The sequence below is a fragment of the Callithrix jacchus genome, chromosome 13 (genome assembly GCF_049354715.1).
Source record: "Callithrix jacchus isolate 240 chromosome 13, calJac240_pri, whole genome shotgun sequence".
Lineage (NCBI taxonomy): Eukaryota > Metazoa > Chordata > Mammalia > Primates > Cebidae > Callithrix > Callithrix jacchus.
Window position 1 is genome coordinate 29,721,448 of NC_133514.1, and position 24,512 is coordinate 29,745,959.

The following is a 24,512-nucleotide window of genomic DNA, read 5'->3' on the forward strand; positions in this document are numbered from 1 at the left end:
GCAGAATTTAATCCTGTCCTTCAAAAGATTTTAAGTGTGGTGCACAACACATTGGATTCTAATCAATTTGTTTACATGTGCCTTTTTCCCCAGAGAAAATATGAATCCTAAAATGTCAAGATCAAGTTTTTTCTTTTTTTTTTTTTTTGAGATGGAATCTTGCTTTGTCGCCCAGGCTGGAGTGCAGTGGAGTGATCTTGGTTCAATGCAACCTCCGCTTTCCCGGTTTAAGCGATTCTCCTGCCTCAGCCTCCTGAGTAATTGGGACTGCAGGTGCCCACCACCACGCCCAGCTAATTTTTTTGTATTTTTAGTAGAGATGGGATTTCACCGTATTAGCCAGGATAGTCTTGATCTTCTGACCTCAGGTGTCCCGACTGCCTCTGCCTCCCAAAGTGCTGGGATTACAAGCATGAGTCACCGCACAGCCAGGATCAAGTTTTACTCTAATTTTATCAATAGCACCCATCACAATACACTAAGTATTCAATAAATGTTTGCTATCTACAGGAATGTGTAATTAGGCTCCAAAAAGAATAGTGCTGAATCTTTTAAAAATTTGGACACATTCAAATACATGCTATACTGACTAGGAATTTTTAATTTCTTCTTATTGTCAAACTAAACTAAAACTGAAAGCTGATGCGCTCCTCCAACAGCATAGGAGCCTGTTTCCTGTACTTCAGCTAGAGTTTGGTTTGAGCACCCTCTGGCGGCATTTCAAGAAACTAACTTCTTTCACAGCCTGATAATCTGGTTCTGTTGCTGTTAAAAGATTGACGGAGGAGGCTGAGGCAGGAGAATTGCCTGAACCCAGGAGGCAGAGGTTGCGGTGAGCCGAGATCGCGCCATTGCACTCCAGCCTGGGTAACAAGAGCGAAACTCCATCTGAAAAAGAAAAAAAAAGATTGACGGAAAACATCTCTCATTTTCTTTTTTCAGCTGAATATGCATGACTTTTGCAATCAGAAAAATTGTATATTCTTTTCCAAAATAACTTTGAGCTTCTGATACAACAGAAGATGTTAGGAAGCTGAACAAGCACACAAATAGAAATTATATGTATCTTCAAATGAATCTATTTCTAATGTTTGCTCTTTTTCTTTTTTTTTTTTAAGAGAGTCTCACTCTGTAGCCTAGGTGGCCCAGGCCACCCAGGCTGGAGTGCAGTGGTGCTATCTCGGCCCACTGTAACCTCCGTCCCCGGGGTTTCAGCCATTCTCCTGCCTCAGCCTCCCATGTAGCTGGGATTACAGGCATGTCCCACCACACCTGGCTAATTTTTGTGTTGTTAGTGAAGATGGGGTTTTGCTATGTTGGCCAGACTGGTCTCGAACTCCTGACCTCAGGTGATCCACCTACCTCAACTTCCCAAAGTGCTGGGATAACAAGTGTGAGCCACTGAGCCCGGCCTGCTTTATCTTTCTTATTTCTCAATCTGAGTCAGTTGAATTATGATAAGCCTCAAATTAATCATTTATAATTCAAATGATAAAAAACATCTGGAATTCTTCATACTAGAAAGTCCATTTTCTTTTTTATGCCAAAAAAATAGAGTTTCTTCCACTCAATTTCAAAATCTGAAACTTTTAACATACGGCCTTAAGCATGTTTATCTAAACAAAGACACAAAAATGTGCAAAATGAATTTCGATGGATGATACATTTTTTAAGTTTTTATTTTTATTTTTTCTTTTCACTTTTTTTGTTTCTGGTTTTCTTTCTTCTTCTTCTTCTTTTTTTTTTTTTTTTTTTGAGATGGATTCTCACTCTGTCATCCAGGCTAGAGTGCAGTGGTGCAGTCTCTGCTTACTGCAACCTCTGCCTCCCAGGTTCAGGTGATTGTTGAGCCTGTTTCCTGAGTACCTGGGATTACAGGCATGTGCCACCATGCCAGCTAATTTTTGTATTTTTAATAGAGGTGGAGTTTCACCATGTTGGCCAGGCTGGTCTCGAACTCCTGGCCTCTAGTGATCCTCCCACCTCGGTTTCCCATACAGGCGTGAGCCACCATGCCTGGCTTTACAGTAAATTCTTGATAAGCAACACAGGAACTGCCTCTTCTTTCCTTTACAAATTCACTTGCAGCTGCTACTAATCTGAGTATACTCAGAGCAACTTGAATCTACGGTTGCAATCCTCAAGTTTGGCCCAAACAAATTCTCTATTTGTATTAATTTTGCCTAAGTTTCTTCCTTTTAAGTTGATTTTTTCATGCATGTTTCACTTTGTTCAGCCTTTAGTTGTTCAAATCAGTCTAAAGACAAAAAAAGTTACTGCATGATAGTAGTTTTTACCTAGGTATTTTCATCTAGCTTGGATTTTTTTTTTTTTTTTTTTTTGACGATTTTTTGACTGACTTTGACTATTTTCACCAAGCTAGGATTTTTAGAAGGCACATTCTTTAACTGTGTCTCACAATCCAGTTTCCTCACAGAGATTTCTTGGATTTCCCCAGCACAGCTGCTCATCACAGCCTTCAAGGACAAAAGCCTCACTATTAGATTCCCTTCTTCTTGGTCTTTTTCTTTATGGCAAGTCAAATTTCTGGATGCTGCTGCACTAGTTCTAGAAATCAAAGAAACAAAGTCAAAAGAGTTGTTTCTTGAGATAGAAGCTGAGATGGAGGTATGCACGGTTAGAAAAGAGTACTTATGCCCATCAACGATTATTGTTATTGAAATTATGCCCTATTTCAATTGCCTATTTAACAAAGCAAATAATCTAGAATGTGTAAGACTTGAAACAATTATGATTCATTACAAGGTGTTCATGTAACTTCCAAATTGGCATATCTTCTGAGTAGATGGATTCAGGGCAACTTCAATCTATGCTCCTGGGTTGCAATCCTCAAGCTTGGACCAAGGAAACTCTCTACTTACATTAATTTCGCCTCAGCTTCTACCTTTTGTTCAATAGTATTAAGCCTCTCTAATTGGTCCTACATGTAACTGAGGCTGTATTCATTTTTTTCTCTATGTTTGTCATTTTGCATTGTTTCTGTTGCTATGTCTTTAAATTCATCAATCTTTTTTTCTGCATTGCCTAATGTGCTAGCAATCCCATCCAAAGAAATTTTTATTTCAAGTATTTTTTTTCCTCAAGAAATCTGATTTGCTTTTCAAAAATCTTTCCAGTTTCTCTCCTATCATGCCTTCCTTTAAATCTTTGAGGATATTCATAACAGGTGTTTAAAATCCTTGTCTGTTAATTCCATCATTTTTGTCATTTGGGGGTTTGTTTCCACTAACTTCATGAGATATTTTCTTACCACTTAGTATGTCTCTCTTTCTCTCTCTCTTCTGAGACAGAGTCTCACCCTGTCACCCAGGCCGGGGTGCAGTGGTACAATCATAGGTCACTGCAGCCTCAAACTCCTGGGCTCAAGCAATCCTCCTGCCTCAGCCTCCCCAAGTGCTGCTTGTCTCTTAATTTTTGATTGGATGTCTCACATTTTGAACTTAATGTTGCTGAATCTTAGATTTTACTGTAGTCTTTCAGAGTATCAGACTTTGTTCTTAGAGGCAATTAGATTACTTACAGAGTAGTTTGATACTTTCAGGGCTTGTTTTTAAGCATTTGAAGACTCTACAGTAGCTGATGCTCTGGGTCCTGCTGTCTAGAGCTATTGTATATCACTAAGGCATGACACTTTCATAACTGCCCAAGAGGTTCACCTTGCCCACTGCCTAAACAGAGCCAATTTATCAAGACAGAGGAATTGCAATACAGAAAGAGTAATTCATGCAGAGCGGGCAGTGTGGGAGACCAGAGTTTTATTACTCAAATCAGTCTCACTTAGCATTTGGGGAACAGGGTTTTTAATAATTTTGTAGGTGGGAAGCCAGTGAGTGGGGAGTGGTGATTGGTTGGGTAGTCGATGCTCTCCTCTTTTGCTGAGTCAGTTCCTGGGTGGCGGGGGGGGGGCCACAAGATCAGGTGAGCCAGTTTATCAATCTGGGTGGTGCCAGCTGAGTCAAGCGCAGGGCCTACAAAATGTCTCAATAGTGATATTATCCTCAGGAACAATTTGGAGAGGGTTACAATCTTATAGCCTCCAGCTGTATGACTCCTAAATCTTAGAAAGATTAGATTTCTAATCTTTTGGCTAATTTGTTAGTCCTACAAAAGCAGACTAGCCCCCAGGCAAGAAGAGGGCTATCACTTTGGTTTTAAACTCTAAGCTATACACTAAGTTTCAATGTTAGTTTGGCCTACAACCCAGGAATGAATAAAGATAGCTTGGAGGTTAAAAGCAAGATGGAGTTGGTTAGGTCCAATCACTTTCACTGTCTCAATGATAATTTTGCAATGGCAGTTTCACTTCTGAGGTTACTAGTGCAGGTTCCATGGTATTCAATAATCTCCTCACTCTGGTTGCTGGGAACTCAAATAATTCCCAGTTCTGTGTGAGCTCTGATCACTGTTTGGTGTACTGCGCTCCCTAATCATAGTTCCCTCCTGGCCTTGTGCAGTTCTATGTTTTTTATTCAGTTAAAGATTCAAAGGTATTCCTAAGCAGATTCCTGAAGCTCTTTTCCCATGTAATTCCCTCCTCTCCATAATTCTGCCCCACAAATTCCAACCCACTTGGACTACCCCAATTTCCTCAACTCCAATCCCTATCTTCTCAACCAGGTGATCCTAGGTCTCCATTTGATTTTCTTTCTACGCACCAGACTGGAAATGGCCTCTGGGCAAAAAAGGCAGGGTGATATAGGGCTCCTTTTGATTCTCTTCTCTCAGGTAAAACAGTGCACAGCGGTCTGTTATCCAGTGTCTGAAGAGCTGTTTCCTGTATTTTGTTCTGTTTGCTAACTGTCTATAGTGGGACGCTAAGTCCAGACCCATTTTCTTTTCTTGCCCAGCAGTGGAAGTTTTAGGAAACTCCTTATGAAAAATGTGAATTGTTTTATACATGCTATTTTTTATGGTTGAAAACATCTTTCTCTATGGTATCTCCCCACTCACCCTACTTTTTTCCTTCTCAGGAAATGCTGACGTGATCACCCGTTCCGGTGCTACCCTCTGGTAACTCGCGCAACTTCGGCCCGCACTAGCTCCGCCCACGGCCGGTCACGCACCAGCTTCTCCCCCGCGCCCCTCCCTCTGGTTCTTCCTCCCTCCCACTGTGGGCTGCGGCGCTGGCGTTCCGCGCGCGCGAGTTCACTGCGCCTGCTCGGCGTGTGGACGCCACACGCTCCCGGAAGTAGGAGGTGGCCGTAGGAGTTTGTGTGGCCGCCGCCGCGGGAACGCGAGCCCGGTAATTTTTCAACTGAGAAAGGCTAAGCTTTCGGGCTTGACCGGGTGAGAGTGAGCGACGGTCCTGCCCCAGCAGCTTTCTTCTGACGTGACAGCAGGCATGGAAAATCCACAGAGCAAAGAGGCTGGCGGCGAGGACGTGGCTCCCGCGCTGCAGGAGTCGCCACGGCTGGAGGGCGGGGAAGAGTCGCCGCATCCGAGTCCTGAGGTGAGCAGGCTGCCCGCGCCCGGTTGTCGGCGCCCGTTGCCCCGATACTCCAAGCGCCTTCAGCACCCCTTTCTTCTCCGGTGTCCCGCAGAAGGTGCCACGGCGCGCCCTTGAAGCCCAGCTGCTTCCCCCCTGCCCAGCTCCCGAGCCTCATCCTGGGATGTTTTTCATGAAACCCCCTCAGGGCCGAATCAGTTTCTGAGTGGGAGGAAATCGTCAAGATCTAGGAGTCCTGTCAACACTGGGTTAATAGGTTCTAAGTGGGATTTCTGCTCTAAACATTCTGTGTTCACGGTTGCTGTTGTCACTCCATCTAGCCCTTACGGGTAATTTGCAAGGCTTTGTATTTTTAAATCGCCCTATATACCCTAGTATGTCACTTCATAACTTTTTTTTTTTAATTAAACGCCCACCAGCCTCCCTCATTCCTCTCTCTTAGGAATTAGGCGGAGCATCGTCTTTGCTGCCTTTGCTTATTTACTGCTGACTCATATAAACATAGTATACGATTGATTGAATGATTTTGACGTCTCATTGGTTGAACCTAGTTACAGTGGCAGTTGTAGAACAGTCTTAAAACTTATTATCTTATTTAACGAATGTAATTGTTGGCTAGCACTGCGGATTGTGATTGAATACTAAAATTGATCTTTTCCTAATAATAAACATGTTGAGCACTTCATAAAGTGGGTATTTGCAGGAGGCGCCTTAGCTCTTGCTACTTACGTCCACAATCAATTTCCGCATGGCAGCTAGAATGACCTTTTTCATAACATGAATTTGGCTTACTCCCCTCCTTAGTAACTTCGATTTGCTGCTCTGCAGGGTCTGGTGCCTGCCTCAGTTGCTAATTGTAGCTCACACAGTTTTTCTCTTTTGCTCTCAGTGCCCCTTGCTTCCTTGTGTTCTTTTACATTGGAAGGAAGGTCTTTCTCGTTAAGGGTCTCTATGTTCCTTTTGCCCTGCTTGTACTTCCTTCGGATATTTGCAATTATCTTTCTCCTCCTAAAGCTGTTACTTTCAAAGAGTACTTACACAGCCCTCTCTTAAAAAGACCACTCTTCCACCTGCCTCCCACTTCAACCTGAAATATATTGTGTCAGTCTCATTGTGTGAGTGGTTTTTAAAATAAATTTCAAAGTTTACTTTTAATAAAAGAAGTGTGTTTGAATATGCTTCTTTGTATTTCAAAGTCTTGGCACTTTTACAGCTACTTAAGGCCTGGGTCTCTGTTCCAAATTGGCTTTAGTGACGGTAGTAATTGTTAAAAACTTACTGTTGCATGCTCTTAATAATTTTTTTTTTAATTGTGAGACAGAGTCTCGCCCTGTCTTTAGGCCGGAGTACAGTGGTGCGATCTCAGCTCACTGCCACCTCCAACTCCTGGGTTCAAGCACTTCTCCTGCCTCAGCCTCCCAAGTAGCTAGGATTACAGGCACACGCCACCATACCCAGCTAATTTTTGTCTTTTTGGTAGAGACACGGTTTCACCATTTTGACCAGGATGGTCCTGATCTCCTGACACACCTGCCTCATCCTCCAAAAGTTCTGGGATTATAGACGTGAGCCACCATGCCTGGCCGATAAATTCTTTTTTAATAAAAAGTAGCCAGGCATGGTTGCACTTGCCCATAGTCCCAGTTACTAGGGAGGCTGAGTGGGGAGGATCACCTGAGCCTGTGGGTGGAGGCTGCAGTGATCTGTGGTCATGTCACTGTACTCCAACCTAGGTGACAAGTGAGACCCTATCTCAAGAAAATAATAGTATTGATACAGGTTTTTTTTTTTTTTTTTTTTTTTTTTGAGACAGAGTTTCATTCTTATTGCCCAGGTTGGAGTGCAATGGTATGGTTTTGGCTTACTGCAACCTCGGCCTCCCAGGTTCAAGCTATTCTCCTGCCTCAGCCTCCCTAGTAGCTGGGATTGCAGGAACTCACCACCATGACCAGCTTGTTTTTGTATTTTTGTATTTAGGGTTTCACCATGTTGGCCAGGCTGGTCTTGAACTCCTGACCTCAGGTGATCTGCCTGCCTCAATCTCCCAAAGTGCTGGGATTACAGGCATGAGCCACAACGCCTTGCCATGGTACAGTCTTTTTTTTTTCAGTCTCAAGCAAAGTTTTTTGTTGAATTCAGGTGGTAAATTTTTATCATCTCTAATGCCAGTTGTTTTTGTAAGCTAATAGAAGCTATTGCATATTTATATTTTGAATAAGTAGATTCAAATTTCATCAGAACTCTTTTTGGAAGAACCTCAATCAAGAAAAATTCTAAGTTTTTTCTTCAGTGTGCAGAGGCAGGAGTTTTCATTTTCTTTTTTTAATAGGTAGTGCCTAGATTTTTGGCAAGTACATGTTTTCAAAATGTTCTTTATATAGGAAAAGTTTCTTTTGACAAGCAGTTACCTTCTAGCTTACTGTTAAAATATATTTTCTTTGATATTGCAACAACAGTTTGTATTCATTTAAACAAAAATGCTAAAAATCAAGCTCCAGTTCCCTTCCCAATAAGAGAGGACAGCAATTTTAGAATACCTGTCTTTGTAAAAGAATATATGTAATTCATCTTAAAGTTCAACAACAGTTTAAAAGTACTTTGTCACAAGATAATAAACCTCTGTTTGGTATAGAAGATTTTCATTACCATATCCCATAATGTAAAAGCTTCTCTTATTTGAGATAATATAAACTATACATCCACTTAATTGGACATGTGAATATTGCAAAACGTTGCTGTTCTGTGAAGGTGAATGTTTCTCTCCATATTGTGGAATCTGTCACTTTTTTCAGTATATGGTCAATACTGTATGTGATACGTGATAGATGGATGTAGATACTGGTGTGGATGCTGATGCATATGTAAGTATGTATTTCGTAAACTAATTTTGTGTTTCTGCAGATTAACAGTACAAGTACGATTTTTAGTATTTTCTTTCTACTCCTTAGCGGATTGATCTGAGCATCCTTCTTTGTGATCCATTAGTGTAGATGTGAAATTTGGCAGGAGACACTGATTTCTGAGGATTGGACCTTGGCTGTCCCTAGAACTTCACTAGAAGAGAAGAGTTCTAGAACTGGACCTCAGAAAGGAAGCAAATTTTTCTTTATATAATTCATAATTTATAGCATCTATAGACGAGGCCTAAGTGTTACTTGGGAATAATTTTTGTAGCTACAGTTTTGGATGAGAATTAACAAGTGAATCAGAAAGAGGATTTATCCATAGAGAAAATCTACTTAAATTAATTAAGACATCTGTTTTGGTGGACGAACTGTTACTTAATGTTGACCTAAATCTTAACCTAAAGATGAAGTTCAAAATTCAATGTAAATTTAAAGTCAAAAGATAATTTTTTATTGAGTTGTGATCAAGTAGAGAGATATCTATTGTAAACGTAATATATTTTTAAAAGTGAATTATGAGTCAAATAGCAATACTTTTTTTTTTTCCTTAACATTGTTAACAAGAAACCTCAGTGTGGCTATTCTTTAATTTATGGACAGTTCACACATTGGAACTGCTGACCTCTTCCTAAAAGAGATGGATGTGAGTGACTCCTGAGTACTCTGGCACCTTACCTACCATTACATTTCCAGTAAATGTGTGTTGCATTAAATTGAGAGCTTAGAGTAAAAAATAGTTCCTGAACTATCAGGATCAGTTAGTTCTAAGTCAGGGACTGTGGCCTCTGATTATCCTTCCTTTATCTGTAATTAAAGTTTACATGAGGACAATGTGGTAAATTTTAACTAAGGTAACAAGCTTTAATAGGGATTAATAGTAAGTCCCATGTATTTTTGAAAATTCTGGAACATAGTTAATATTTATGATATTGCATGTGGAAAATAATTATAAATGAATCTTTGGAACTTAATGTAATAGTAATTTGAGATTACCTGTGGAGAAAATAGAATTGAGTCATATTTTTTCTTAACAGATTTTTATTTATGAAAAGAGAAAAGATTTACGATTCTGTAGTTCTTCTGGATAGCTGACATAAGTATAACTTTTGGAAAATGTGAGTTTCAAAATGAAATGCATTTCCTTCTTTGCTTTGAAGTACTAGGAAGCTTTGAATTAGATTTGCAGTCCATTTTATTTTTATGTTGGGCAATGTTTGTTAACATGAAATGAAGTTGGGTTTAAAAATTCCCAGGAATTCATTATACATGTATAACGTAAATGTTCATTTACAAATGGGTGCATTTATAAATACTAGAATATTGTTTGTGAAGGCTTTGTTGTATAGCTTGTGATATTAATAGTTACCATTAATAGCTACTGTGGGTGTAGGAGCCCAATACAAATAATCTCATTTAATCTTTGTAATAATTCTGCCCAACCACTATTTACCATTACCAAATACCATTTTACAGATAAGGAAATTGAAGATCAGAAGCCAGTACATAACTACCCAAGGTCATTGCTGCTATTTATAGTAAATGGTCAGCTGGGGCTCTCTATTGAGGTGGTGTTGACTCCCAACACCAGTCCTCTTTTCACTTAGCTTTGTTTCCTTTGAAAACCTCGTGACTCAGAATAGAGCAGGGTAAATTGTACTGGAGACACATCTTCCTCCTTCTTATCTTTTCCTCCCTCCACGAACTGCAGAGAACACTTTTCATGGAACATGTGGAGTGAAGAGTCTTCAGAAGTTTGAATCTTTAAATCTGTGGTGTTTGTACTATTTATAAAGTATATCTTTTTTTTTTGTAGAAAAATCAGTGTAGATTTGATGGCCAAGAAACAAAAGGATCCAAGTTCATTACCTCCAGTGCGAGTGACTTCAGTGACCCAGTTTACAAAGAGATTGCTATTACCAATGGTTGTATTAATAGAATGAGTAAGGAAGAACTCAGAGCTAAGCTTTCAGAATTCAAGCTTGAAACCAGGTAATTAAAAATAACTTTTAAAAGTAGTACATACTCATTTTAGAAAGTCTTGAAAACATTGAAATATTAAAAATTATCTGTAATCCTACCACAATGACATGATCCTATTAACAGTTCAAAAAACTAATTTACATTTTTTATGTGCAACTCTGATTATTTCTGTCCATCTTCTAGATGATACGACTGCTGAATCAAAGTCTATGAATGTTTTAATGATCTACCAGCAATGTATGGTGTATCTATTTCATAACAAGTGTGTTTTTCATTTTTTTAGTTGGTCATTTACATGACGGATAGTTATATTTGTGAGATTGTTTTTTGTTTTTCTTTTTGCCATTTGTATTTTTTTTATAAAGAGTTTGTTTGAAACCAGGTACAGTAATTTAAAAACATCATTCACTTACCAGAAATATTTTTTTGTTTTGTTTTAGTTTCTAAAAAATAATTACAATGATGGCGTACATTATGTTTAATTGTATATTGAATGAGAAAACAATGCAGCTTAGTCAACTGTGTACTTTAATGAGATATACACATACCTAAGTTTTTAGTAACTTTCTTGCAAAACGGATCACTTTACATTGATTTGGGCCATGGGACAGGAATGGCTTTTGGAGTCCAGAAAACTGCATAGATTTTTTTATAAACAGTAGAACTGCCAGGCATCAAGAAGAAAAATGGCCTGTATGAAATAGGTGGTAACTCTTACTGTTTCGAGACATCTCTGAATCATAATTCTCTTATAATTAGCATTCATTGTCCACTTTAAAATAGAGCTTCACTACTCTTCAAAAGAGCAAATTTTTTTTCTAGAATGTCTACATCATAATTTATGAAGAAATTTTTGACTCCTATTTCCCCAATTCTTTCTGTTATGAAGGTACAACTTGTAATCTGCAAAAGATTTTCTGAGCAAAATTTTTGTCCTTCCCAGGTGTGAAGTTTAGTTGTTTACTCCTGGCTTGCACGGGAGCTGGAGATCTAGATATATGTTTATACATTTATTCAACAAGCCTGTATTGAATTCTAAGTACTGCACTAGACATTGAAGTTATAAAGGTAACTACAGATATGTTCCCCACTTTGGCAATCTTAGTCTTTTGGGAAAACATACAGAAATCATCACAATATGGAGTGGCCAATGCTATATTGCAGGTCTGGCCCAGTACAGCGTAAGAATACAGAGGGGAGTATTTCTCAGGAATTCAGAAAGATAACATTTGAATTGTGCCAGACAGAAAAGGGAAGGAGGGTATTTCAGACAAAAACACAGAAACTTCTATAATTTGTATGGTTTCTGCAACATGATCTTGCCTTCTCTTCAGCTGTTGTGTAACCAAAGTTATAGGACATCAAAGTGTACCACACATATTGAGAACATGACTTTTAAATTTTTTTTATTTTTTTTGAGACAGAGTCTTGCTCTGCCCCCAGGCTGGAGTGCAGTGGCGTGTTCTCAACTACTGCAACCTCCGACTTCTGGATTCAAGTGATTTGTGTGCCTCAGCCTCCTGAGTAGCTGGGATTACAGGCATTCACCACCACGCCTAACTAATTTTCAAATTTTTAGTGAAAATAGTGTTTCTGCATGTTGCCCAGACTGGTCTCAAACTCCAGCTCAAGTGATCCACCCACCTCCCAAAGTGTTGAGATTATGAATGTGAGCCATCTGGCCTGTGGAACCCATGACTTATAGTATATTTTGTCTTCATTACACAATGTACCTCAGGAACATTTGCGAATGATACTGAAATGATAGGTTGTAGCCAAGTTGTGAAGGAACTCTGTGCTGAACTCTACATCTTACCTTGTAAGCAGAAGGGTGCCACTGAAAATATTAAAGCAGGAAATTGGCATTCGTGCTCAGTTCTCAAGTAAGGTAAGGAATGAATTGAAGGGTTTTGGTAGTGGAGGCATTTGCCATAGTCCACGAAGCTAATTGGAGCCATAGCAGAAAGAATTAAGGAGTACCAGATTCTGAATATTTTTCTTAGTTGGAATTGGCAAACATGGTGAGTATTTGGTAGAGCAAAGGAGATGTTAAAGATAACAGGTTCTATCCAGAACAACTAGTTATGTTTGTCCTGCCATTAGCTTTGCAGACAACTCCGGTAAATGTAGTAGTTACTCCCCGTACTACACCTCCCCGCCAACAACAACAACAAAAATTAAAACAGAGTAATCCAAAGATGTCACATGACACAGAGGTCATTCACAGTGCCTTGATATGAAAGGGGTTAAGCAGTTTTCTCCCTAGGTTTTGATAATTTGGAAAACTTCAAGCAAAGAAACAACATTAAGACATTTTGTCTTAAAATAGCTAACTGGTTGATTATTAATATTTTCATGGGTAGGATTTTTTTTAATGTTTAGAAAGGAAAATAAAATATTTAAAGTTTTAAAAATAGCCGTTAATTAGTTAATATGACCAAAATACGATACTTAGCACTATACATTAATTATAATTTAGATTCTCTTATTTTTACTTCCATTTCATATTGCAGGCCATATAGGATTCATTTACATAACACTGAAGGAAGCCTGAACACTGGTTGTTACTTAATTTTTTGGAAAAGTACTGTTTGAAGAATGAGATCGCCTGATCAACCATTATTATCTCTTAGGACTGTTCTCTTCTCCCTATTAGTCCATTTGTGGAGTGTGTGTGTGTTTCTTTGAGACAGAGTCTCACTCTGTTGCCAAGGCTGGGGTGCAATGGCCCAATCTCGGCTCACTGCAACCTTCGCCTCCAGGGTTCAAGCCATTCTCCTGCCTCATCCTCCCGAGCAGCTGGGACTAGGGGCACCTGGCACCACGCCCAGCTAATTTTTGAACTCAACCTTGTGATCTGCCTGCCTCAGCCTCCCAAAGCGAGCCAACATGACTGGCCTGTGAAATTTTAAAGCCACCTGTAGTATTAAAATCCCCTAAATCATATTCTACCCATGATAAATTTAGAAACTTACTTGTAGTTAAGAACCTACTAGTATGATGATGTTCCTCTGGACATAGTTTACTTAAAGTGTATTCTAATTTAGTTGTCCTAGTTAAGTAGCCAACAGACACTCACCTTTATATGCTAGGCTCCTAACACTTTCATATTCGTGTGAATCTTTTGAGTTGACTAACCTACAAAACTCAAAAGAAAGGAAGGAGATAATGTGATCTTTTCAACATGAGTTTTCATATTCCTAAGTTTATATTTGGCCAGTAGAATAATTTAATATTAATTTCAATGTTTGTATCATGTATGTTATCTTAGTATATAAGGCAATGTGACTGTGTTGGTGGTATATGCTGACAATGTTTATGGTTTGAAATACCAGTCTATGTTGGAGAAAATGCTATTATATACTACTAAAATGAAAAACTACTTATGAAGGAAAATGTTAATGTTGTAATAAACATGTTATTTTAATTAGTTCTTTGCTAACTTAGCTTTGAGTCTTGCTTTTCTTACATTGATTTTAGCTAGCATTTGCTAAATTATGCTATGATTGTCAGTTTCAACCCAGCGCAGGTAAGAGTTTTGATTCTTGACTATAAAATTTACGTAAGTGTAAATACTCTTCTTGTACTTAGAGGAGTAAAGGATGTACTAAAGAAGAGACTGAAAAACTATTATAAGAAGCAGAAGCTGATGTTGAAAGAGAGCAGCTGTGCTGACAGTTACTATGACTACATTTGTATTATTGACTTTGAAGCCACTTGTGAAGAAGGAAACCCACCTGAGTTTGTACATGAAATAATTGAATTTCCGGTTGTTTTACTGAATACGCATACTTTAGAAATAGTAAGTGAATATTTATATTTTAATTGTATTTCTAGCAGCAACTATTCTGGCATTTACTGGTAATGTGGAAGACCTCATTTGCTATATACCTAGAATTAGACTTCTTCTGAAGTAAGCTTTTTTCTTTGCTGTGAACTTTATATCAGCTTGATTAATAGAAAAGCTATTATAAAGCAATTTTAGAGACTACTGCTTGCTTTTTGCAGTAGCTAAAGTTAAAAATTTTTTTTCCATTTGCTTAGAACATCTGGGTGTGGACATCAGAATCTCCTTGTAAGTAAAAAAATAAAAAAAACATACTAATGACACTGATGCCTGGCCTTAGTCCCAGAGATTCTAATTTTGTTCTCTGATAGGGCCCCTAACATCAGCATTTTTTTCAAGCTTCTCAGTTGGTTTTAATATGAAGTTAGGCTTGATAACCACTGCTGTGGGCTAGTGTGATCTCTAAGAATGATAATTTACAAAATGACTTTTGAATCTCTCTCTGGTGGAGAGGTTATGGGGGAAATGACTTTTATAACCCTGGTTTCTAAGCCAAATAATATGTATGCTTTAGATACTTGTCAGTGCATTGTTTGTTCAGGAAATCATAGGAATTCCCTAAAATAATAGTTTGCCTTACGAAATCTGAGCAAGAATATCCTAACATCTCATCTCTCCAAAAGTCACTTCTGTGATATCTTCAGTTGCCACCAACCCACTTGGGAGTTAGTTTAAAAAGGCTGTGAGTTAACATGCATAGGTTATTCTTCATGCTGTTCACAATCTCTTTTAGTTACAGTCTTAATTAGTCTATTTCTATAATTTTCTCATCCAAAGCAGATTGATGGTCAGTAAATTAGAAGGAAAAATGGCAGTTATGAAGGCAAGTAATCTTCCATCACTAGATTTTACATCCTCTCTCTTACTCAGGGACATTACTCTAGCAATTCTCTCTCATTTGGACATTATGATTTATTGCTTTCTACTATATTGCTGCCACTACACACAAACATTATTTTCACACCATAAAAAAAGTTCACTTCATTGCACTGAACTGCCAGCTACCCCATTTCTTTGTTCCTCTTTTTGGGAAGATTCTTCACATAAGTTATATGTACTTATAATTTATATGTGTGTGTCTTTTCTCCCATTCTCTCTTAAATTCATACCATTGTGGGTTTAAATTCAATTCAGTTTAAGCTATGTATTCAATCCCATCATTCCATGAAAATCATTCATCAACATCATCTTTGACTTCTACCCTAAATCCTGTCAAAATTGACCATTCTCATTTTTTTTTTTTTTGAGATAGAGTCTTACACCCAGGCTGGAGTGCAGTGGTACAAACCCAGCTTGCTACAACCTCTGCTTCCTGGATTCCAGCAACTCTCGTGCCTCAGCCTCCCGAGTAGCTGGGACTACAGGCCTGTGTCACCATGCTCAGCTAATTTTTAGTATTTTGGTAGAGACAGGGTTTCACCATGTTGCCCAGGCTGGTCTCGAACTCCTGAGCTCAGGCAATCCACCTGCCTTGGCTTCCTCAAGTGCTAGGTTTATAGGCGTCAGCCACCACGCCTGGCCATTCTCACTTAAAAAATAAAAAAACACTGCACTGCTCTAATACTCTTTCCTTGGAACATTTTCTTCAGGTCTAACTTCTGCTTGATTTTTCTCCAGCCCTACTGGGTTTCCCATTTGCAGTTTTCTTTCCTGGTTCCTCCTCTCCTTCTCAGTTTCCCCATATCAGAAGACTCAGGTCTCAATCCTAGCTCCTATTCTCCGCTTACATCCTCTTGCTTGATGATCTCATCTAGTTCCATAGCTTTCAGAAGCTGTCTCTATGCTGGTGACTTTCAGATACATCATTCCAACCCGTACCTCTGATCCAAATCCAGACTGCTTACTTGACGACTCTAATTGCATGGCTCAACCTGTTGAATTTACCCCAACCCATTTTATCTTCAGCCTTCTTTAGCTTGGGTGATGGCAGCTTTTTCCAATTAGAATCCCTCTAATTGCTCAGTTCAAAAACTTTGGAGTCATCCTTGACTCCTGTTTCTCTCATATCCAGGCCATCAATGATTCCTGTTTGGCTCTGCCTTTAGAATAGATACAGAACCCAGTCACTTAACTGAACTGCTGTGACTTCAGTCTGAGCCCCTGTCATTTATGTGATTTACTACATTCTCCATCTAACTGGTCTTTGTGTTTCTGTCCATGTCCTACAACCAGTTCTCAACAAAGTGGCCAGAGTAATTCTTTTAAAATGTAAGTCAGGTCATTTCACTCCTCTGCCCAAAACGCTGCACTGGCTCCTCATTTAACTCACAGTACAACCCATATTCCTTACATGATCTGGCCTGTTGTTTCCTCTGATTGATCCTGTCTTACTGTTCTTTTCTTTAATTCATTCTTTGCAGGCCTGTTTGCTGATTCTCAAAAATGCCAGGCATGCTTTATCCCATTTCTTCCCAGGACTTCAGCTCCAATTTTCTTACCCCGAAGTGTTGCTGGCTGATCTTTTTCTTCTTCTCTCCTTCCATCCCATTTTTCTTTTCAGTCCTTCCTTAAATCTTACCTGTCAATAAAGCCTAGTTGATTATCCTATTTAAGAGTGTGTCTTATCCCACATACCCCATGTTTTTGATCCCCCTTACTGCTCTGCTTTTTCCTTTGTTGGCTCAAGGGAGTCTCCTGCTTCATCTTCCTGAGTAGCTGGGATTATAGGCACCCAGGTTCCTATACTTTTAGTAACCCTTACTACCTTTGAACTTATGTAATTTATTTAAGTGATGATTAAAGATTTGGTCAATGAATGCATACATAGTTCTCTCTAGCATTCTTCTGTTAAAAGTATTTAATAGTGAATAAAATTTTAGTAATATCTGTTTAGTACTATCGAATTCTAATTTAAGGGAAGTTGCAATATATTTTTGAAAGAATTTCATTTAAAATTTAAAAATAGTGATACTTAAAAGGATATAGACTTAATTTATCTGTGATACTCAGTTAAATGGAATTTTTCTGCAGTATGTCTGGTGAGTAAAGAATATTTAACTTTTGAAATTCAATTTTTTTTTTTTGAGATGGAGTCTGTCTCTATCTCCCAGGCTGGAGTGTAGTGGTGCAGTCTCGGCTCACTGCAATCCCGCCTCCTCAGTTCAAGCGATTATCCCACCTTGGCCTTCTGAGTAGCTGGAAGTATAGGCACATGCTGCCTTGCCCGACTAATTTTTGTACTTTTAGTAGAGATGAGATTTTTGCCATGTTGGCCAGGCTGGTCTCAAACTCCTGACTTCAAGTGGTCCCCTCGCCTTGGCCTCCCAAAGTGCTGGATTACAGGTGTTAGTCACTGTGCCCAACCTCAAGTGTTCTTTTTTGTTCTTTACTGTTGGTCATTTACAATTCTTTACAACCATTTATAGCTCATATACTTAATAGATTAGTATGTAGAAAGAATTTGTTCTTAGGATGTATAAATGCTACTTAATTTTTAAATCTTCTGTCATAAAGAATATTTTTTGTCATTTTCTCTATATCTACTTCCTAGGATTAGCAGTTGCTGCCTTTAAATCTTTAGGCTTTGAAATTGTCCTTAATTTCTGAAATGTGACTTGGTATGTTCTGGTTAGGGAGGCATTGTTAGACTAGAGGAAAAAGTACTTAAAGATTGTAGCCTGATAACAATACTGGCCTCACTTAGTTTACAGAGTTGTAAGCATAAAATAAGACTATGGTGAAAGCTTCTTGAAAAGGTTAAAATCTGGAGTAACTGGGATTACAGGCATTCGCCACCATGCCCTGTCTAGTTGTTTCATTTTTAGTAGAGATGGAGTTTCACTATGTTGGCTAGGCTGCCTTGAACTCCTAACTTCGTGATTCGCCCACCTCGGCCCCCACAAAGTGTTGGGATTACAGGTGTGAACCACTGTGCCTGGCTGCAACACTTAAACTACCTGTATTATACATTAAATTTTGACTATTTAGAATTTAGTTCAATTGGATTTTTCTATGAAAATAAAGACTATTCAGGAGTAAATGAGAGAGCAATAGTTTAGAGCCAATTTATTATAACTGAAGACTGGCATTTCTTAAAAAGAATTTATTATTTTAAAACTCTTAGTATCTTGAAGTAGAGGTTGCATTAATAGGCTTTGTAGTTTTAAAATATTATGAACAAAATTATATTTTATTCCTCAGGAAAATATTTAAATTTTGGGTTCAAGTCTTACTTTCCACACACTTGCTTTATCTTTGTTTTGAGTTATGAACCAAATGATTTTTTAATTTAAAAATTAAGAGTGCTTTGGGTATGGGGAATTATCCTTAAAAACTGTGGAAGGGTTTATGCCATGAGATTTTATAAAATTATAACCTGGTGTAACTGAATTTGTCGGTATAATGTATTGTGTACCTTAAGTCATATAAATTACTTTAATTTGCTGTCCTTCCCTTGCAGGAAGACACATTTCAGCAGTATGTAAGACCAGAGATTAACACACGGCTGTCTGATTTCTGCATCAGCCTTACTGGAATTACTCAGGTTATAATTCCAACTTCTTCCTTCTAGAGTTTGAAAGAGTTTTTGAAATTAGGGAGTTATTTTCAACAGAGTTTTAAAAAATTGTTACTGTGTGAACAATTTAAATTAATATCTTGCTTGGTAAAGATCTTTCATGTTGTAATAATTAAAAACACAGCAAATTTTACAGCTGGTAACTTTTTCCTCAGCCTTTCCTCTTAAGGAGTTGTAGTGATGAATCTAAAGATTTCATTTGTAAAATGAAGCATTAACAAATTATTACCGTACTGAACTTGGAGATAAGTTTGTTTGTTTGTTTGAGATAGTCTCACTCTGTCACCCAGTCTTGAATGCAGTGGCGTGATCTCGGCTCACTGCAATCTCTGCCTCCTGAGCTCAAGCAATTCTCTTGCCTCAACCTCCCAAGTTGCTGGGACTACAGGTGTGTGCCACCACGCCCAGCTAATTTTTGTCCTTTTAGTAGAGACAAGGTTTTGCCATGTTGGCCAGGCTGGTCTTGAACTCCTGACCTCAAGTGATCTGCCTGCCTTGGCCTCCCAGAGTGCTGGGATTATAGATGTGAGCCACTGTGCCTGGCCAGAGATAAGTTTTAGAATGTGTCTTTTTACAACCTGACTTTATATGTTGCGTTTATTTTTAATTTTTATTTTTTTGAGATGGAGTTTCACTCTGTTGCCCAGACTGGAATGCAGTGGCACAATCTTGGCTCCTTGTGACCTCTACCTCTCAGGTTCAAATGATTCTACTGCCTCAGCCTCCCAAGTAGCTGAGACTATAGGCATGCTCCACCATGCCCGGCTAATTTTGTTTTAGTAGAGACGGGTTTCACCCAGTTGGCCTGCTGGTCTTAAAGAACTCTTGACCTCAAGCCCGCCTCAGCCTCCCAAAGTGCTGAGATTACAGGCATGAGCCACCACACCTGGCCTGTTTCATGAATTTTTAGGTCTCTGATTTTTTGTTGTATTCTAATGTCGTAGGCACTTTGTTCATTTATTTAGTTCCTTCATTCATTCACTCCACATGTATTTGAGTCCCTACTATAATATATGCCAAGATTTATATATAAATCTTTATGTGTATATAGATGTATGTCAGTCCTGTGGTCACAGAATGGTTAGGACTGATAAGTCAGTATTTTACTGGGGTATTATGGACATTTATGAAAAGGTCTTCCATTTATGACAGAGGGAATAAAAGATTGTCCTGGGAAAAACAGTCTCAAGTTGATGAACTTAGGCTGAGTCATGAAAGGTAGGTAGGCAAAAAAGAATGGCTGGACATTTCTGGTGTGAACTGGCAGAACTGCAGGTAGTTCAGGATGGTTCAGATGTGTATGGGCTAGCAAGAAAATGGTCCAGATAGGCAGAGGCAATCCAGGTCATGAAGGGTCTTGTGCATATATTTATCCTGAAAGCTGTGGAGAGTGGTTGGAGGATTTAAGTATGAGAATGATAGGGTGGACCAGATTTATGTTTAGGAAGATCAATCTGGCAGCAGTAGTTAGTATGGTATGGAAAAGTGTGAGACCTGAAATGGGAAGACACTTAGGGAGCTGTGGCTTTCAGCTTAGAAGGAGATTTCTCTTTTCTCCTCTCTAGAAATCCAGCAAGCCACTAGGTGAGGCCTGTAAAAAGAAAACCACTGGGGCTGATCTTCAATCTTAATTTTGGGAGGATTATACATTTCAGTTGAAATAGTCCCTTGTACTTGGTTATAAAACTTTTCAAATTTCTTAGCAAACTTTAGGTGGAGCTAAGCCAAGGAAATCATGAATCTAAAGCATCAGCCTTTCTCATACTATTCATTTCCCTCCAAGTTAGGTCTGGGTATTTTGTAGGGCTACATGAAGCTACAGCCCTGATTTTTATATATTTTACTTTTATATCCTCAGGATCAGGTAGACAGAGCTGATACCTTCCCTCATGTACTAAAAAAAGTAATTGACTGGATGAAATTGAAGGAATTAGGAACAAAGTATAAATATTCAATTTTAACAGATGGGTAAGTATTTAGGAAGATTATTTTTTATATCTACCTTTTAAAGATTAAAGATACCCTTATTTATTTAACTTTTAGAATAATCACAAAAATATTACTAAAGACCCTAGAGTCTCACCCTACAGGGGACAGTATATTTCCTTTCTCCTAAGAATGAAAGAGAGGAGGAAAGCAGTGGTCACAGTCTAATCCAGGACTAGAGCACTACAGAAAGATAAATATGTGACGCTAAAAAGACTTTCATAAAACTGTTTTTATCATGACACTGCCTTGCTCAAAAAAGTCCAGATTCCTGAGCTTGGCATTGAAGGCCCTTTCATCTCATCCCAACTGACTCATTTAATCTAATTCACCTGCCATTAATCCTCTTTACTCTAGTCAGACTGGCTCAGGAATTCACATGGTTTGTCCTTTCTCTGTGTGCTTACTTACGCTTCCCTCTCTACTGAGAGTCTCTTCTCAACAATTTATCATTTTTCAAAGCCCATCTTGTGTTTTACCCTGACAACCCCATTGATCTTACAGCTTCTATGCTATGTACCATTCATGTTGACATCTGACCATATATTCTGATATAAAATCTTTGTTTACATATATAGGACTTACTTTTGCAAGGAAATTTAAAATTCTTTCAGATTAAGGACTTTCGCTGCCTGGTAATCTTCCATAATGCTTACCTTGGTGATGAATTTAAGGTGTATGCTCAAAAAGCACTGGTTAAATGGGAAGATTAGAAAGATTAAAACACAGATTACAGACACTGTGCCAGGGTATCTTCTATACCTTAAGTCCATTAAGGTTGAAAAGAATGTCCTACACAACTTCTGTTTCAAACTGTATGGATTATCCTCTATACTTGAGATGTTACCAACATAGAGGGCTTAGAGATCCTCACGTATGATAAGAGAAGAGCATTGAATTTAAGCACATCATAATTGCCAAGTTTGGAAAATGTTTATGGACCTCTTTAGAAATCTGTTACTGATTTTAAGCATTGGTGAGCAGTGTTCTGCTAACATATACAGGTGTTTCTGCCACAGTATGCAGTTCTTTTAAAGTCTTGTTTTCTGGGGCAGATCATTCACAACTTAAACGTAATTTTGTAACTAGGGCACTATCAAAAAACAATCACTGGAGCCTCCAGAAATAATTTGGAGATACAGCCCAGACAAGCAACTAAGGGAAGGTGAGGTTGCCTCAATGGATATTAAAATTGCACAGAGGCACAGGTATCCTGGGGACATACACTTGTTTTTAATTTTCTTATAGTATAGTTGACAGTATTATAAGAAAATACAAAGGATTATATCCTTTTCCCAGTATAACAGCTGAGTTGAGGGCTTTTTTAGTTTCCTGCAGAAGGTTATAATTTCTACTGCTATTATTCTGACTCCTTGACTAAGAAAAACCACATATGAACGAACACAATTTCCATATCACACGGTTAATATTGTCCTTCTTAACTACAATAAATTGATTAGTGTTATAGAAACATATTGTAGCAGAACAGATTGTATTTTAACCATTTGATATCAGCTACTTTTGTCTCTTTCAATTTTTTGTTTTTGGTTTTATTTTAAAGCATGCTCTCAAAGAACTTACTACGATAAGTCTGGCATTAAAAGTAAGCTTAGCAATTAATAGTCAGCAAGATAGAAGCCTGCCCAGAACCATAAAAAGAATCAAGATGAACCTAATAGGAATTAGTGAACAAAAATTAATATATCTGACTTCTTTTTTTGTTTTTAAATCTTAATTTTGAATTAATATTTTGTAGGAAACAAAGTTAATTTTCTCAGCTGGATGTCATGTGTGAATATGAGAAAATTTACATATATGAATACAAAATGATTTAAAATACTTATTTGTAAAATAGTATAGCATTTATTTAATCCATTTTTTCTCCTCTTTTAATTTATAGTTCTTGGGATATGAGTAAGTTCTTGAACATTCAGTGCCAAATCAGCAGGATCAAATATCCTTCTTTTGCTAAAAAGTGGATCAATATTCGGAAGTCATATGGAAACTTTTACAAGGTAAAAGTGTATATTAAGTTGTAATTTTCCAGGTGTTTTTCACTGAAAAAGGCCATATAATTAGTTATTACTTTTCAGATTCCAAATTAGTTATGTTCAAATTAGATAAGCCTTTTTCTCATTCAACCTGTTAACTTTATTTAAATAGGTTAACTATATATATCTGACAAGTTTGAAACTGTAGGGGTAGTCAGTATGTGGATTGTTTGTGCAGCAAATGCTCCCCACTAGATTTTAATTTTACTTTACTTTTATCAAAGTTAATATGCATGTGTAGTGTAAATGTTTAAAATATTATTGCAAGATTTTGCAAGACTTACAGTGAGTGGCATCTTCTGCCATAGCCTTCACCAGAACTTGTTTCTGTTCTGAGGCAAACACTTTCAACTTCTTTAAAGCTGTTTTTTGTGTGTGTGGTTTTTTTTCAAATATTGACCTTTATATTTTAAGTTTCATGCTTATAGTACTTCTGGACTTTTCAGTTTGTGATCTGTTGAATTCCTGCAATGAAAGATGAAGACTGAGCTTGACTAAGCTCCCACTCCTGCTTATCCTTCCCTCCCTGCATCTTTCTATTACCTTTCAGTCAGATCGCTCAGTGTTCATACTCTTGTGACTATGGAGAGTGTTTTCGGTGTTTCCCTAGATGTAATAATTTACTCCTAGGGTTGTTTACTTACCCCCTTACTCTCCATTCATACTGCACATTGCTTCTCATGACTGAAAGCACTCAGGTAGTCTGCCAAGTTTTTTTTTTTTTCCCTCTATTTTTCCCTTGCAGACTATCTTCCTGGAGCCTTTAATCCTGTTCTAATCTGAACTGTTGATTCTTCAGGCTTCTTTTAAAATCATCTTAGGGGATTTCCTTTGATTCTCTATCATGTGTTAGATCCTGTGTTGGTCTTTTTCCCTTTACAGTTTCATTTTGGAGAAGCATGTTCTAAAGTAGTTTCATAAGAAAAGGTGCTTTTCCTTACAGTCTCTTCTGTTTTAAGAGTCTTTTAAAACTGAGAAGTAAGCATGCAGAAAAGTAGAGTTTTGCAGATTGTTATAAAGCAAATACCCTGTAACTTCCACCCACTTAACTCCCTTCCTTCCTCCTGGAGCTAACCCTAATTCTTCCTTTCACGGTAATCATTTTCTTCTTATTTCTTATAGCTTTAATACTTATATGTATATCTTCATACCCTATAGTTTGGTCTGGCTTTGAGCATGATATAATTAGTGTTATACTGGCTATATTATTTATTTTCTTTTTCTCACAACATCATGCTTGAAATCCATCCACATTGTGTATGTCACTGCAGTCCATTTACTTTGTTGCTATTAATTACATTTTGTGACTATACCAGACTTATTTATCTGTTCTACTTTGGCTGGCCATTGGATTGTTTTTAGTTTGAGCTTCTGTGAAGAGTATTGCTATAAGCATTCTTGTGCATGTCCCCTGGTGTCTTTGTGCACTCATTTCTCTAGGATATAAACCTAAGAGTGCAGTTGCTGGGTCATAGGATATGTACATCATTGACATTACTAGATAATGCAAAAATGATTTTTCAATGGTGTTGTACCAGTTTGCACTCTTATCAGCAATGTGTGAGTTTACATTTGCTTTAAGTCTTTGCCAGCATCTGATATTACCAGACATTTTAAATGTTTTTTTTAAATCTGATGGGTGTGTGATACCATCTCATTGAGGTATTAGCTATCTGGATTGCTTTTTTGTGAAGTCCTTGTTTAAATTTATGACCATTTTAAAAAAAATTGGGTCGTCTGTTCTTTTGTTGTTGGTGTT

General features: G+C 37.9%; 1 protein-coding gene across 2 annotated transcripts in view; it reads left to right on the forward strand.

Moving 5' to 3' along the window:
* Positions 1-5,211: 5,211 nt before the first annotated feature.
* ERI1 (exoribonuclease 1) overlaps positions 5,212-24,512 on the forward strand; it is a 29,377-nt gene continuing 10,076 nt past the window's right edge. For both annotated transcript variants that reach the window (XM_002756910.7, XM_078347437.1), the window contains exons 1-6: positions 5,212-5,470; positions 10,187-10,362; positions 13,945-14,155; positions 18,600-18,683; positions 20,575-20,684; positions 22,603-22,717. In XM_002756910.7, the coding sequence (XP_002756956.1) occupies positions 5,363-5,470; positions 10,187-10,362; positions 13,945-14,155; positions 18,600-18,683; positions 20,575-20,684; positions 22,603-22,717 (804 nt within the window). In that variant the 5' untranslated portion in view covers positions 5,212-5,362. The remainder of the gene's footprint in view (positions 5,471-10,186; positions 10,363-13,944; positions 14,156-18,599; positions 18,684-20,574; positions 20,685-22,602; positions 22,718-24,512) is intronic.